The following is a 16,925-nucleotide window of genomic DNA, read 5'->3' as shown; positions in this document are numbered from 1 at the left end:
TGATCTTGAAACCATTTGTCATCCTTCAGGGTGGTTTTAAGTGCGGCTGTCATCCCTCAGACAAATTTATCATTTTTTCTTTTGCTTGTGCTCGAGAGGTGACTTGGGCACCCAGTTCACTGGATGTTTTGACTATTTCTGCTTTAGGGCAATTGTGTTGACATATTTGGGATAAAGCATCAGCCAGGAAGCTTTTCCCCCCGGGAGGTAGCGTAATGTGAAATTGAAGCAGTTAAAGTATTGCACTCATTGCACCTGATTAGAAGATAGCCTCTGTGGGATTTTTAGTGCCTCTTTTTAAAAAAAAAAAAAAAAAAGTTTTAACAATCATTACAACAATTTCCATCCTTATTGGTTCTTCAATATTTTGTGCCCACTTTATCATAGAGTCCTTAACTAACTCCGTTTCTGAATCTATTTCTACCAACGCATTATACAACCTTTTTATATACATTTGACTTTGATCTCTAATCTGCAAAATTCTCCTCATTTTGCAGAAAACCAATTTTCTGATCTTCTCTCCATCTAGCTTGCAACTGTACATATTGAAACCATGTTCGAATTATCCTTTCTTCTCTTAGTTCTTTTTTCTTTTTTTCTTCTTTTTTCAGCAAGCCAGGCTGGCTTAACTTTTTCTTAACTTTTTAAAATGTTTTAAATTGGTTTGTTATTGTTCTTAAATTATGGGGCCAAATTTATATATATTCTTTTAATACTATTTTAATGTTTGTAATTTATGTTTTTATTCGGCTGTACACCGCCCTGAGTCCTCAGGGAGAAGGGCGGTATATAAATTGGATATAAAATAAAAATAAATAAAAATAAAATAAATAGTTGATTCAAAGATTTTAATTGTAATATACCTCTTTCCTTGTTAAGAAGCTCTTTATATGTAATCACATCCTGCCTTTGCTCTACACTTATATTCTCTATCGCGTGTCTGGGTATTGCCCACAATGGTAACTTCTCGTTTAGTTTATACTTCTACTTTTTCCAGACACGCAATAGAGCATTCCTTAATATATGACTTTTAAAAGTCTTGTCCACTTTCTTATCGTATAATAAATAAGCATGCCACCCGTAAACCAAATCATATCCCTCAATATTCAATATTCTTTCTTCTGTTAAATTCATCCAATCACTCATTGCTGATAGAACAGCTGCCTCATCATAAAGTCTTAAGTTAGGCATTTTGAGACCTCCTCTTTCACGTGTATCCTGCATTATTTTTTGTTTTATTCTTGGTCTCTTCCCTGCCCAACAAAATTATTAATACCCTTCTGTCATATCTTCAAATTCTCATCTTTTTTAAGTATTGGTATCATTTGAAAAAGAAACAAAAACTTAGGCAAAACATTCATTTTTACTGCTGCTATTCTTCCTAACAAGGATAATTGTAATTTTTTTCCAGTTTTCCATCTCTCTCTGTATTTTTTGCCACAACGGATCATAATTATACTTAAATAATTTTGCATTTGATGTCATAATATAGACCCCTAAATACTTAACTTTTTTTACAATTTCAAATCCTGTTAGTCTTTCTAATTCTTCTTTTTGATTTATAGTCATATTTTTAGTTATTATCTTCGTTTTCCTTGCATCTATTTTAAATCCAGATACTTGTCCATATTGATTAATTATATCCATTACACCTACAACCGACTGTAATGGTTGGGTTAAAGTAACAACCAAGTCGTCTGCGAATGCTCGTAATCTATAGTCATACTGCCTAATCTTAATTCCACTTATTTTGTCCGACCCACGTATCTTACTTAACAAAAATTCCAAAGTCAAAATAAACAATAATGGAGACAAAGGGCATCCTTGTCTTGTTCCTTTTTCTATATTAAAAGTATCTGTTAAACTACCATTAATTATTATTTGCGCTGTTTGTTTCTGATATATTGCCTTAATAGATTTTGTGAAATGTTCCCCAAACTGCATCTTTTCTATTATTTTTAATAAAAATTGCCAATTCAATCGATCAAATGCTTTCTCTGCATCAAGAAATATCAGCACCGCAGGGATTTGGTTGTTCTTCCCCAAATACTCCAATAGCTTAACAACTTGCCTTACATTACTTTTCATTTGTCTACCATTTATAAAACCAGTTTGATCATTATGAATCATTTGTTGCATGACTGTCATTAACCTATTTGCTAATATTTTAGCAAAAATCTTGTAATCTGTATTTAAGAGTGATATGGGCCTATAGTTTTTTGGCTGAGTGTGGTCTTGCTCCTCCTTTTGGAATCAAAGAAGTATAAGCTGTCCTCCAAGATGGGGGTACATCTCCTCCAGATTGTATATTAGTAAATAATTCTTTAAGTGGTCCCACCATTTCTAACTGCAAATGTTTATAATAAGCAGCTGTCAAACCATCCGTCCCAGGAGCTTTACCCACTTTCAACTGCTTAATTGCAAACATAATCTCCTCAGTGGTTATTGGTTGATTTAAACCCTCCCTTTGCTCTTTTGTAATCGTAGGAATAATCTCTTTCTGTAAATATCTATCTATATCTGTACCTTGAATTTTATCACCAGCATACAACCTTGTTTAAAATTCTAAAAATGCTTTTTAATCATATTTTGCTGATAAACCTCTTTACCTTTATATTCTATTTTCTCTATGGTCCGTGACTTTTGTTTTTTCCTTAACAAATATGCTAACCACCTCCCTGGTTTATTAGTATTACAAAAAATATTATGTTTAGCATATTGCAAATTAATTGCGACCTGATCTGCCATTAACATATTAAATTCCCTCGCAATAAATTAATTGCCTCTTTTATTTTCTTATCTGCTGGATTCAATATCAAAGCTTGTTCTTTTTTTCTGATTTCCTCTTCTAAGTCCTTCCTTTTTTTCCTGTTTGCATCTATATTTATTATTTAAATTATTATTTAAATATATCAAAATGCCTCTCATATATGCTTTGCTTGCATCCCAAACCATTTCCATAGATGTACCCTTATGCATATTTATAATAAAAAATGCTTTCATAAGAAAAGAATTACATTCTTTTACATTTTCCTCATATCTGAACAGATTTTCATTTAACCTCCAAGACCTCTTAGATCCCCTTCCATACTCTAATTCCATCCAGACTGGACTATGATCTGTTAAAACTCTTGGACAAATCTTCGTCTTCTTCACTCTGGAAAAGAAATCATTTGTAATTAATATAAAATCAACCCTTGAGAAAGATTGATGTCTATCAGAAAAAAAGGTAAAGTCTTTTTCTTCGGGGTTTCTCTCTTGCCAGGTATCTCTCAGTTCCATATCCTCCATCATTTCAAAAAACGATTTTGGCAATCTGGCATGCGTTGAAATATTCTGCAAGAGCCCCTTCTTATCTTTTTTAGTGTCCAAAACTCCATTCCAATCACCCAACAAAATACATGATTTATAGTCCCATTGTAATAACTTGGAATGTAAAAGCTTATAAATTTTTTCCTGTTGTTGGTTCGGTGCGTAGACTCCAATTAAAAGTATTTTTTCTCCTTTTATTAAAAGTTCAATTGCTATAAATCTTCCTTGATCATCTGCTTCAATTAATTTGGCAATTAAGTCTTTTTTTAGGTATATAACTATACCATTCTTCTTCTCGGGAGCAGATGCAACAAAATGTATACCTAACCTTGGATTTATTAAGTATTTTTGATCTTTACTTCTGATCTGAGTCTCTTGTAAACAAATTACATCATTTTTAAACTGTTTCAAATAATGAAATATTTTTCTCCTCTTTTGTGGTGAATTTAGGCCATTAACATTCCAGGTCAAAAATCTAGTTGCCATTCTTGGCCCCCTGAAGCACTTGGAGCATCTGCTGGAAATCTCCATGCATTTTACTTTTTGGCCTTGCTCCTCCCACTGCTGTTTTTGTAGTATCTTGAATCATTTGAAGTTGCTGCTCTCTTAATTCTTCTTGACGCTTGGCTGCCGCTCGAGTCTGTCTTTAATCTTTAGGTTCTTCTATCTCCAAAGCTTGGACAGTAGTCGAAAATTGTATTAATTCTTCTTGAATAATCAAATCACCCTTTTGGGCCTGTACCAACAATTCTTCTTTCTCCCCCTTTCTTGCCCCCTCTATTTCCGTCTTCCTTCTAGCTTCCTGGGGCTGAGGGCATCCAGCCTTTAATACATTGGTATAGAAATCTCTTGCCTTCCACACTGAATTGAGACGGTATCTTTCTCCTGAATAATTCACCACTAGACCAGCTGGAACTTCCCATCTGTACTGTATCTGACGGTATCTCAGTTCTTCCACCAGAAAGGCATAATCCTTTCTGGCTCTCAACATTTTGGGGGGAATTTCTTTCAGTGTTTAAACCTCCTGCCCCTGCACTTGAAGTTTATTTTTAAAAGTGACTTGTAGGATTTCATTGCGTAATCTCCTTGTTGTAAAATAAACTACAATGTCTCTTGGTAGATGTTTCTGTCTGGCCACCCATGAATTGACACAATAAATTTTGTCAATTTGCCATTCAAAATTTGCTTTTTGATCTTCCATTATCTGTGCAAATGCTTCTGAAAAGATCTCTCTCAAATTCTCTTGCTTATTTTCCTTGAGGCCTCTTATTCTCAAAGCAAATTCCATGTCTCTATATTGTATCATTATCACATCCGCCTCTGCTCTTTCCATCTTGTCCTGGACCTCCCCCATTTTATTTTCCAAGTTCTCATTAGACTGCTTAATTTCTTCCACTTTTTCATCTATTGCTTCAATTTGTCCTGCCAATCCTTGTACTGCCATAATAATATCTTCTCTAATTTCTTGGTTTCATTTTTGAATAGTCTCTTTGACCTGTGCAATTTCTTCAGCAACTTCTTGAGTTTGCTCCTGAAACATTGAAGCAATTTTTGTTTCTGTAACAGAGGCTTGTGTTTTGAGGGCTTCCTGCAACATTTCAAATGTTAATATTGTTGGTTCCGTTGGAACAGAGAGAAATTGCAATCTGGACGTTTGAGCTGGTGAAGTCCTAGCACTTTTGGGGACAATAGCCTTAATTTGTTTTGAAGCCATTTTTAGTTTCCAATTTCAATTCAGTCAACTGCCAGAACTGTAAATCCACCAAATCCAGAAATCAGTCTTTAAATAATATCAGTCCTTTTTTTTTTTTTAAGGATCACTGCTGTAATCTCTAATCTTCTCCTTTTTTAAAAAAACAAACAAACCACAAATCTCTAATTTTGAACAGGGGCTGCCAATACTAAAAGAAAGTTTCCTTTTTAACTTTCGCTTTCATGCCCCATTAAAGCTCAATCGCCATCTTGGTTTCACTTTCTCCCTTAATAAGTCAGAAGGAAGTAATACACATTTGGAGTTAAAGTTCAGTACTTGCAGATCTAATCTCTCCTGAGTTTGCTCAGCCTGCTTCCGAATGATGTTTATTCCAAGTGTTGTTTGCAAGGGTGGGCGCGGCATCTTCTGCTTGAAGCAGAAACGTCCTGGATCCGGAGCTCTGTCGGGCTTCCAGGGAGCTCTCAGCCTTCAAGCCCCAGAATTGTTCCTGGGGCTCCTTGGGGAGCTCTACCTACGCCCATCTACTCTCTTCCTCCCCTTTTCCTGGGGAGAAAGTTTTCAAGCCACTAGACAGATTATTTGTGCTGTTCTAGCGGCTTTACGAGATCGCGGGGCTGGCGCTCAAAAAAAGAGCGTCCTCGGCGCCTGCGGTGCCACCAGAAGTCCCCCGGGTTTTTAGTGCCTCTTAAATTCTTGTGGTCAGTCCATACTTCAAAAGGCACCTTGCCTCCCTCAAGGAAATGCATTCAGGTTAGGTGTGCCCAACGCACCACGTAAGTCTCCTTTTGCCTACGGGGTGCCTGGGAACGGAGCAAATCACTCCTAAAACATCAAGTGAAGGAAATGGAAGTAATCTGGGGAAAGTGCCCGATAACTCTGAAGTGGTCAAGAAGTAGGTGGGTCATGGGGAGCATCTTTCCTAAAACCCTAAGTGTGAGAGTGAAAGAGGAACAAAAGAGCAAGCGAATGAAGAGGGTGCCTTCATCGTTTGCGGGGCGCCTTCCTCACCCGGGTTCTTTCTCCCCCCCTCCAATTCTTGAAGGGCTTTGGGAATGGAAGGGGGCAGGAAGGAGACCGAAGTAGCCAGGAAATAAAGAAGGCAATCAACGGTCACCCACAGATTGATAAACCAGGGTGGGGATGAGTGATTTGTGGCGTTCTGCCCCACTGCTGGTGAGCCAGGGCCAGGGAATTCTTGACACTTCCCCAGGAATGCTGGGGAAGGGATGAAAAAGGGTGCCGCAACAAAGATTTAGGATGTCAGATGAGAGGGGCAGACGGAAATAATCTATCCCACCGCTCACTCTATTTTCTTTAAGGGGATCCCTTGGGAGAGAGAATAACGGCTTGGGAAGGAAGCACCAGGTTCGATTGCAGTGGGATATAGCAATTGAATGTTTAGCATGTGTTGTGTCTCCTTTGCAGAAGGGACTGGGGAAAAAAGCCCTGTTCCTATCTACGTGTAGCAGCGTACTGCTGAGTGCTGGGGTGGGTGAAGAGAGAGAAAGCCTCTTGATTCTTGTGCATATCTTTTCATTTTTCATTAAGTATATACATTGTGTGCGTGTGTGCGTGTGTGTGTAACGGACCTCTTCCCGTGCGAGAAGAGTGCAATTTGAAGGTTGTCAGCAAATAGATACACAACCCGGCCAGTGAAAGATACAGCAATTGTTGCATATTTTCAGTGCAGTGAGAAGATGCCTCGTGTGAATTCTGCTTGCCACTCACATCTGGGTGCCCCTCTCATTCTCCAATTTTGCTGCCTGCCTCTCCTTAAGCATCTGTGCTTCCGGGGAAGCCTATGAATGAAACAGGAGCTATAGACAAGCACACACACTTGTTTGCCACTTGTTGCGGGGAGGGTGGGCAAGGGGGGCTCATCTGAAGCCCGCTGCGAGGGTGTGAAAACCTGGGACTGATCTATGGTGCATAAGGGTAGAAAATACAGAAATGTGTGTGTCTTGGTGCAGGCGCTCCTGTGGCCCCTTCTGTTTTCTTCCTACTGCTAGTTGCTTATACCAGTAGCAAGATAAGAGAGTGTGATGGGAAAAGTTTGAAAGGAGCCAGCAGTCTCCAGAGGGAGACCCCTCTGTCCGCCCTCTTTTCGGCCTCAGATTTGGGGCCGGACTAAAGAGACCAGGGAGAGCAAGCTGTCTCCCCTCCCTAGGGGGGAATCTGGAGCCCGCCCAGGAGAAGCCTGGATCAAGTGGGGGTAAAAAAAGCTTTGACCCCCTTTTTCTCCTTGGAGTCAAGGAGGATGGGGAACGTGGAAAGGTGTTTCCAAAATGAGGAAGGGACAAAAGGCTCATGAGCTTGCTCTAGGCCAGGGGTGTCAAACTCAAAGCCCGTGGGCCAGATCTGGCCCGTAGGATGCTTAAATCTGGCCCACAGCCCGGCCTGGAAAGGACCTGCCTGCTGTGTCTCTTCCGGCCAAAATGGGCCATGGGGTGCCGCACGTGTTTTCTGCCAGGAGATTACTGCAGGAGGCAGTGGAGGCCAAAAACGGGTCACAGCAGGGCCACCCAGGGCCTCCATGTGGCCCATTTTAGGCTGGGATAATGCTGCAGGGGGACTGTCTTGGACTGGATTGCAATTATGTGGCCTCAAGTAAGTGCCTGATCTGAATAGAAAACAAGCAACATCCTATGTTAATAATACAGTTTAATGCCAGATTTTACATACTGTAGGTCCATTTAATCTACAATCAACAATCTATTCTGTATTTTGTATTCTATATTCTATTCTCTATAATTGACAGCCATTTCTAATTACTGTCCTGGAAATTTACCTCTGCTCTTAGATCTTGTATTATCATATTATTTATGCTATTTTATTTTTATTATTAGTTGAATAATAAAAATACAATAGTGTTCTGATGTAGGCTTCCTGAGACAGTAAAAGCACACGATTAGTCCCAAAAACCCTCTTTTTTTTTTTATTTGATTTATATGCCACCCTTCTCTGGAGACTCAGGGCGGCTTACAGTGCGCTAAGCAATAGCCTTCATCCTTTTGTATATTTATACAAAGTCAGCTTATTGCCCCCACAACCGGGTCCTCAATTTACCTACCTTAGAAAGGATGGAAGGCTGAGTCAACCTTGAGCCTGGCGAGATTCGAACCTGCAGTAATTGCAAGCAGCTGGTCTTAATAACAGGGTGCTATAGACCACTGTACTACCAAGGCTTTTTATTTCAACGGCTGGGAATTCTGTTCATTCACAACCTGTAATGAGTGTCAGGTGTGTTTCCTTCACAGTCCAGGAAAGAATGACCCAAACTCCATTGTTTATAGAGAAAGGTACTTTTACTAGAAAATGAAGTGATCGCAACCAAGGAAAAGCAGAATATGAGGCAAAAAGCGCGAAAATTGCATATAGAAAGCATCCCTTCCCACTGTCCACCGTAAATCATCCAATCCAAAGGTCTCCCAGGGGTCAGGTGAAAGCACACGTCTGGCAGCGTCATCAATCAGGAATGCCCTGACCGTTGACCCGATAGCAGCTTCAAAGATATAGTCCGGTAGCTTAAGTATTGCTTTTGATTCCTCCAGCACGCTTCCCCCCCCCATGCTACCTAGCTGTCCCCCCTCCCGTTACTGTGGCAGCCAAAGCAGTAAAGGTGGAGGCTGACAATGAGTCACAAATAGTTTGTAAAGAGTCCGACAGAAGTCTGCCACAGCCCTTCAGGATAAAGCTGATAAGCATCCACCTTTATCTCCCTTGACACACTGCCAAAGACCTAATTGGCAATTAATTTTGCAAGGCCACACGGAGCAGAGTCAAAATGGAGTTTCAGAATTTAAACTGACCAGAACGAACAAAGTTGCTTCCTGCAAAGGCTCACGTGCCTTTGCTCCTCCTTTATGTTTTATGGGAGGGGCCAATCATCTCCAAGCCCTACTCCCGAGTTGTCCCTTTTTTCTTAACTGTTCTTGCCTTCTGGCAGCTCTGCACATGCACGCACTGGGAACATGCTCCCCCTGTTCCTCTGCCTCACTGATGTCCGACTCTGGAGGCTCCAGAGGCAGCACATAACTCCCAGGTGGCCCTGGCCCCCTCTCTGCCTCTGGCGCAGAGCCCTCGTCCGAGCCTTCCCCAGACTCCAGGACTGGTCCATGTTCCTCCCCAACCTCCTCACTGTCCAACTCTGCTGCCAGCTCCGCAGGCCGCTGGCGGACCACAACACAATAATATAAATAGCTTTTCTGCTTGGAAAAGCAATTTAGTATTAAACCGTAGGATATAAATTTAGAAATAAAACATTTAGTGGAATATGAAGAATAAGTAATAAATGTTTGCCTGTAATATCTGGTAGAAAAGATAGGAAAATGGTTATAGTAAAGAACTGTGGAAAGAAAGAAGGGAAGAATGCATATTGAGCCTGTGTTAAACACCCACTATGGCCACACCCGCCCACCCACGCCCACCATTACCATGCCAGACTCCGACCACCACCACCGGCCCTCAGAGGTCAAACACATCCCTGATGCAGCCCTCAATGAAATCGAGTTTGACACCGCTGCTCTAGGCAGCCTCCCCTTACCGATTTCTGTCGCACCCACCATAAGAAAAATGGGACTTGATTAACAAATGAGACCTTCATTATGCAACTTTCTCAGTCAAGTGCTCGGTTCTCTCCTCCCACTCCTGCCCCGTGTACCCCTTTTTTGCCCGCCATGCAACAATCGCACCTCCCTTTCGGGCATTTCCCTGAAGTGGAAGTTATTTTAGGCATCCCAGGGTGAGCTGATCCAAGCTACTTTTCATTTCTAACAAGAGGAAAGAGGCAGACTCTCTCTGGGTGAAAAATGTTTGGACAACTATCGCCAGCCCCCTCTTCTCCATTTCACTGTCTGCTTACCCGCAGCCTCAATCAGGGCCAAGCTCTCGGCATGCCCCTGCCTCCACCTGCCCTGCCAGGAAGGCAAAGAGCCACTGCAAGGCCAGCAGTAGCATGGGCAGCCACAGTGCCCGCTACAGCCGAGAAATGTCCCTGCAGCAGCTGGGTCAGTAGGCAGGGTGGGTGGAGGCCAAGGCATGCCAAAAGCTTGGGTCGTTGCAGTCGCGTGCAAGCAGAGGGTGGGACCAGTGGCAGCTGCGCTCCCACTCCTGTCAGTCCCTGCATTCGCCGCCTCCTGCATGTCAAAAATGTAAGATCTCCCTGAAAATAAGCCCGAGTGCTTATTTTCAAGCCCAAAATAAAATAAAATTGGGTCTTATTTTTGGAGAAACATGGTAGTTGCTTTCTGGTTCAGGCACCACTTGGACTTTTGGAGGGTCCATTTCAATGCCTTCATGTGAGTTGCAATAACTTAAATAGTCTTATCATTCTCTGGTGATATTCATACTTGTAAAGTTTGGCATACAGTTTGGTGGCCTACAGTTTTCTTTCTCTATAACCTACAGCCCTCACTAGTTTCACATGTTCCGCCTTTGTTTTGGTGTAGATTAAAATGTCGTCTAGCTACACCAGTACTCTCTTATACAGGTGCTAGTGTAAGACTCATTTATTAACTGCATAAACACTGCTGGGGTGCCCTGGAGGCCGAATGGGAGGACTTTAAATTGGAAGCATCCCAAAGAGCAGTTGAATGCGGTCTTCCACTCATCCCACTCCCTAATTCTCACACAATAGTAGACTTCTCATAGGTCCAGTTTGGTGAATATTTTGCCCTTGGCCAAATCAGCTAGCATGTTTTCATCGGGGGAGGGGTAGATGTTTTTTACACAAACATAGACAAAGCATCCTGTCCTTTTCACAGAACAGGACAGGAGCTGCCACCTAGAGTCGGGCCAGTTGAATGAATCCACGGGCAAGGTTTTTGTCAATGAACAACTCCCTAGGGGTCATTGAATACAGTTTTGGTTTAGACAATTTAGCCATTGGAAGGATTTCTATAGCACAATCTATCAAGGGTGAGGGACAAGTTCATCTTTTCCCTTAACACCTCTACTAGGTTCCGGTACTCTTTGGGGATAGTGGGGAGGTCCTTTTCTCATCCCAGCACTACTGCCCCAATCTCCCACCATGGGGAGGCTGCCTTCCAGATTCCAACTTGCACTCGGGGAGGCCGACTCGTTTGGATTTTTAGCAGCCCCCTTCTCCAGTTAACGTAAGGATTCCACTTCTTCAGCTACTCCAGCCCCAATACCAGGGGCCGTTCCATCCCTGGGGCCACTATGATGCTTAATGTTTCTATGTGAGCCCCCATCCGCATTTCTATAGATTCGGTAACAAATGTCGCTGGGATGCTTCCTGCTGCCAATCCATCTAGTTGGCAAAATGTGATGGGTACTTTCAGCCACCTCAATTTTTCAACCAGGGTTGGGTTAACCAGGCATCTAGTGCAGCCTGAGTCTAGCAGAGCCTGCAAATGTGGCTTTTAAACCTGAGGCTTGGAAACCTGAGGCTCTATGGGAAGTGTCACTGGTGTGACCGGGCCAGTTACCAGGGGGTCATCAGTGTCAGTCAGCCTGTGACTGTCAGCTGGTGGGGCTGGAGTTCCCTCATCTTGTTTTGGCGATCGGGTGAACTTGACCTCCACTCCCATCAGTGCTGTTTCCCTGGCCCGCTGCAGGGCCTTGGTGGCTTTTCCCAGGTGCCCTGGAGCATGCTTGCAGGTTTTCTTGTTTCACCACTTCTCTCTGCTCCAGGGATAATTTCTTCCATGGTCAGGTCGAGTGGTAGTTGTTGCATGCTTGATCAATCTCCACCTCTTTGACCAGGATGTACCTGTCATGAAAGGTGGCACGGGCTTTCCTCAAGACGCAGGTGTTGTACAGGTCATCGTTCAGCCAATCGTTGAAACAACTGATGAGGTTATCCTCCGGCCAGTCGTTAAGTTGGCATGCCAGGTCACGGAATTCCTCAGTGTACTCCACCACCACTCTGTGACTTTGATGCAGGGTTTTGATGTGGTCTCTCACTTTGCAATCACCTGGAGGTCTTTGAACTGCTAACAATACACCAACATAAGTTTCTTAGCTCTGGTCCATTCATGTTGTGGAGGGTCACCATCCAGTGGGCTGCAGCCTTCCAGTGCCAGGATGATGATTCTCATCCTGGCACCCTCAGTAGGGATCTCCTGCCCATATTCTTGCATGTATGTCAATATGGGCCAGGAAGAATCCCAACGCTGGGAGTCTCCATCGAACTTCACACCAAGGGGTGGGCTCTTCCGGGTCCTTGCTTTGCTTTGCTTGGACAGTTCCCACTTGGGCAGCTGCGATGGTTGAGGCAGCAGCCAGGGTTTCTGAAACACCCACTCTGGTATCTAGTGCCGGGGCTCATTCCCGATCTTTCTCCTCTTGGATTTGCTGGGACTCGCTAGTAGCAGCTGTGGCATGTGCCTCACATGCCTTCAGGGTTTGGAAGGCATTCATCATGAACTGCATGGCTTGCTTCATTAGGTTAGCATGGTCGGGTTCTCCGCCTTCCTCTACCTCATTCTCAAGCTCTTTCAGCTCTGGTTGCCTTTCTTGCCTTGGCTACCTTGGGTGATGGTAACCCCTTTGGTTCTTCCTTCCCAGTCTTCCTTCTTTCCAACTCCAATGGACCACCTGGGTCTTGATAGTCTCCCAGGCTCTCCACCTCCTCTGTACACTCAGAGAGGTCCAGCCCAGGCGGAGGTCTGGATGAAGCTTCCCCCAACAGTCACCTTCCTCCTGGTCGCTGTCTTGAGCTGACATCGTGTGCATGGTATCCATGATAGGGTGGTGTGTCTCTCCGGGTTGACCAACTTTCCAGATTCTGCCTAATGTAAGGACCTGACCAAGCTGCTGTCTCAGGAAAGTAAGACTCTTGAATCCATTAAGTTGAATCAAAAGAACTCTTATTGAGAGAAAGTGATTGCAGGAAAGCAAGATGGAATCTGAAAAGTCCCGTGTGAAGCACATAGCAAACCTTAAAAAGGTAAAGGTTCCCCCACACATGCGTGTTAGTCGTTTCTGGCTCTGGGGACAGTTCTCATCTCCGTTTCTAAGCCAAAGAGCCAGCACTGTCCGAAGACATCTCCACGGTCATGTGGCCGGCATGACTAAATGCCGAAGGCGCACGGAGCGCTGTTACCTTCCCACCTAAGTGATCCCTATTTTTCTACTTGCATTTTTTATATGCTTTTGAACTGCTAGATTGGCATTGCAGGGACAAGTAACGGGAGCTCACTCTGTTACACGGTGCTAGGGATTCAAACCACTGAATTGCCGACCTGATTGACAAACTCAGCATCGTAGACACTGAGCCACCACATCCCAATCCCCTTAACCAGTCCACCAGCAGCCAATGTGATGCTGCAAGGTTGTTTTGAGAATGCTGAACTGCTAGGCAGACAACAGTTCACCCTTAGGGCACAACGACCTTGAAATCAGGCTGGAACCGGCTGGAAGGGAATCTGCTCCATCTCCAAAGACAATCCCCCCTCCCTAATTCCCAAGCAGTTAAAGCAAAAGCATGCGAAAATGCCAGCAAGCCTTCTCCCCCACTTTCCAACAGAAAGGCAGGACACAATGGTGGACCTGACAACTAATCAGTGCTACAAGCTTTTAATACTGTCATGGTGATATGGGAAGTCTTTATAAGCTACTACCTAATAAAAATATATAAAATATTTCATTTCCATTTATTTATATATTTGTGTAATGGCTGCCTTTTCCTTTATAGAAATCTTGTGCAGGTAGCTCTTGAAAATGTAAATAGAACCCTTGAATAATTTTAGTTTGCCACTTTTAAATAACTTTTGTTTTTGATGATTTATAAGTAATAACTAGATAAAAAATTGATTGCAAAAGAATACACTGTTTTCTGCAAAATTAAAATCCTTTCCATTTTCCAGGTGGTTTCAGACACCATCCCAAGTTTTCTACCATGCTGCAACTGAGCATGGAGGAAAAGATGTCTATCCTGGACAGTGTTTGTGGGAGGGCTGTGAACCTTTCCAGAGACAAAGGTTTTCCTTCATTACCCACCTACAGGTAGAAATTTTCCATTCCTTTTCTAGGGTTTTATAGACAATTTTTATATAAATAAAAAAGTGTGTTTTAGAAATTTCTGGAGTGCTGAAGAAGAGCCAGATATTTGGTATAAAATTTTATTGGGCTTCTTATTTTTAGAAATAGGAATAACAAACATCCGAGTCTCGATAAATATCTGGAAAGAGTTTGTACTAAACTAAAAGTAGCCTACTGGTCCATGGTAATTGCTGTTTAGGAACAATGTCAAAAGGAATGAATTGAGTAATAAAAGGAAGTATTGGATTTCTCGGTCAATTCTATCAGTCATATAGTATTTTGAAGGAGAAAATAAGACAGGATTATTGTAAAACACAGTATTATGTAAGAATTATGTACATATGTTTTGTACACTAGTGAAAGACTCTGGAATGAGATTTTCATTTTGAATTTTTAGGCTATTTGAGAGGAAAATGATACCGGTATTTACTTTCTATTGGTATCTGGTACAAATACTGTATAGAGAATCAAAGCAAGAACAAGATTTTTAAAATACTAAAAAAATATTAAATGGTTAATACTTTATAAGAATAGAGTCTAATTACAGTTGATAATTTATTATTAATAAAAGCTTGTGCTGAAGATATGAATGCTATTAAATTTCTCTCTGAATGTAATCCCACTTACCTGAGAATAGTCTCCTTTGACTTTATTGAGATCTACAACTGTGTACAATTGGACAATCAGTTCCTTCTGATATGAGATTAAAATATAGTTGTATCTAAGTTTTTTAAACTGCTAATAGTGACATAACATATCAAATGTTTCCAGTAAATGCAGGATTTTCAAGTATTCTGCAATTAGCTAGAAGATTGTTTTCCAAAATCATCTAACGCCTATTATTTTCATTTTTCAGTAAAATAACAAAGCTATGTGTATTATTAACCTAATGTACAAAATGACTTTTAAAAATTCACTGTCTTTGATTTATGTTGCTGATTATCCATATTGATTGGACAGTATACAGAATCTCCTCTGATGCTGTCCATTCAGGTACAGTCTTCACTCATTCATTTGGATGTGTATAATCCCTAGTGGTTATACAAATTCACCAGTCAGATTTAATTAATTTCAGTATGATGTAATAATGCTACTTTCTCTTTCTCAAACAGGATAAGCATTGCTCACGAGATGCTCTCCTTGCGGGATTAAAGCAAGATGAACATGGACAAGTAGGAAGTTCAAAACCTTCCACAAAGTAAGATGTGTAAACTCCCTTAATAATAAATAGCACAGTCTTAATACTCAGAAAGATATTTCATTATGTTCAATAAGGAAAGAATTGCAGGTCATATATTTTATGATGAATTTTGTGAAAATATGCCACATTAAAGCAAGATATGATTAGTTAAGTTAAAAGTCTAATTAAAGGTTCCAAAGTAGGTCTGACAGAAAATTAAAGTGCTTAATGGGTGATGAATTGCTTATCAATCTGTATATATCCATGTGGAATTGGTGGCTCACAAATGATGTGCAAACATGAATACAGACATATATTATAATTATATGCCATCAAATTGGTGTTGACTCTTAGTAACCACATAAATAGACCTTCTCCACAATGATCTATCCCCAAATTGGCTCTTCAATACTTTCAGTGTTATACTTAGCAGTATTGCAATCAAGTCCATCCATCTTGCTGCCGTTTGTTTTCTTCTCTTTTCTTCCCTCTTCTCTCCCAGCACCACTCACTTCTCAAGAAAGCTAGAACTTCACATTATATGTCCAAAATATGATAATTTGAACTATGAGCATTGTTGCTTAAATAAAAAACTCTGGATTAATTTGTTCTATAATTCATTTATTTGTTTGCCTAGTTATCTATAGTATAGGTATTCTCAAATCCAAAAATTCAAAAACATCAATACTTTTTATATCCTCTTTTTTCAAAATCCGTATTTTTACTTCCATAGGATGTCAAAAAAAGACCATTATATGCACAATCTTATTTTTGTAGGTGTAGACACAACATGGTGTCTGATTGTCTTTCTATGACCTTTATTGCTACACTGCAGGTGCTAATATGATTCCCAGTCCCACTATTGATAGTCAATCCTAAAAAAATAGAAGCTATCCACCACTTCATATCTTAATTTTCAGTTCTAACACTGATAGTTATACCTGATGCCATATACTAATTTTGGCTTTCTTTATATTTAATGTTCTGTTTTTCTCTGTGCTTCTTGAATTTCATTAATAGAATTTGCAGATCATTTGTATTTGCAACTGTTGAATAGTGTCGTCAGCATAGTATAGTTATTAATACTTTTTCTTCCAGTTTTAAAACTTTGTTCATCTTCCAGTCGAGTTTCCTTCAGTACAGGTAGTCCTCGACTTATGACCACAATTGAGCCCAAAATTTCTGTTGTGAAGTGAGACATTTGTTAAGTGAGTTGTTAAATTAGTAACCGGGTTGTTAAGTGAATCTGGCTTCCCAATGGACTTTGTTTGTCAGAAGATTGCATAAGGTGATCATATGACCTTGGTACACAATGATCAAAAGTATGAACCAGTTGCCAAACATCTGAATTTTGATCACATGATCGTGGGGGTGTTACAAAAGTTGTAACTGAAAAATTGTCATAAGTCAATTTTTTCAGTGCTGTTGTAACTTTGAACAATCACTAAATGAACTGTTGTAAGTTGAGGACTGCCTCTATAGAACATACATAGATTGGTTTGCCTCTGGCAAATTAATAGACTCAGATGAGTTTTGGAGGGAGTTTTGGAGTTCTTGCTGGTCTGCTAAACATTACATCCGACGGCTTGATCATCACTTGGAACAGGGTGGCATCTGAAGCTCCAGATCTGATTGCACCTACTGTATGTGATCTCTTACCTCTTGTGGACCCCATTGTTGCGGGAAATGAAACGAGACTAGGCCAAGCTCTCC

General features: G+C 41.2%; 1 protein-coding gene across 1 annotated transcript in view; it reads left to right on the top strand.

Moving 5' to 3' along the window:
• Nucleotides 1–16,925, top strand: part of ARID2 (AT-rich interaction domain 2) — a 279,055-nt gene that overhangs the window by 234,701 nt on the left and 27,429 nt on the right. Inside the window, exons 17-18 of the mRNA XM_060694701.2 lie at nt 13,858–13,996; nt 15,145–15,230. Coding sequence (XP_060550684.1) covers nt 13,858–13,996; nt 15,145–15,230 — 225 coding nt within the window. The remainder of the gene's footprint in view (nt 1–13,857; nt 13,997–15,144; nt 15,231–16,925) is intronic.

The sequence above is a fragment of the Pantherophis guttatus genome, chromosome 7 (assembly GCF_059756535.1).
Source record: "Pantherophis guttatus breed Tessera chromosome 7, ASM5975653v1, whole genome shotgun sequence".
In the NCBI taxonomy this organism is placed as follows: Eukaryota; Metazoa; Chordata; class Lepidosauria; order Squamata; family Colubridae; genus Pantherophis; species Pantherophis guttatus.
The sequence above is the reverse complement of the archived record's forward strand: the minus strand, read 5'-3'. Positions and strand labels throughout refer to the sequence as shown.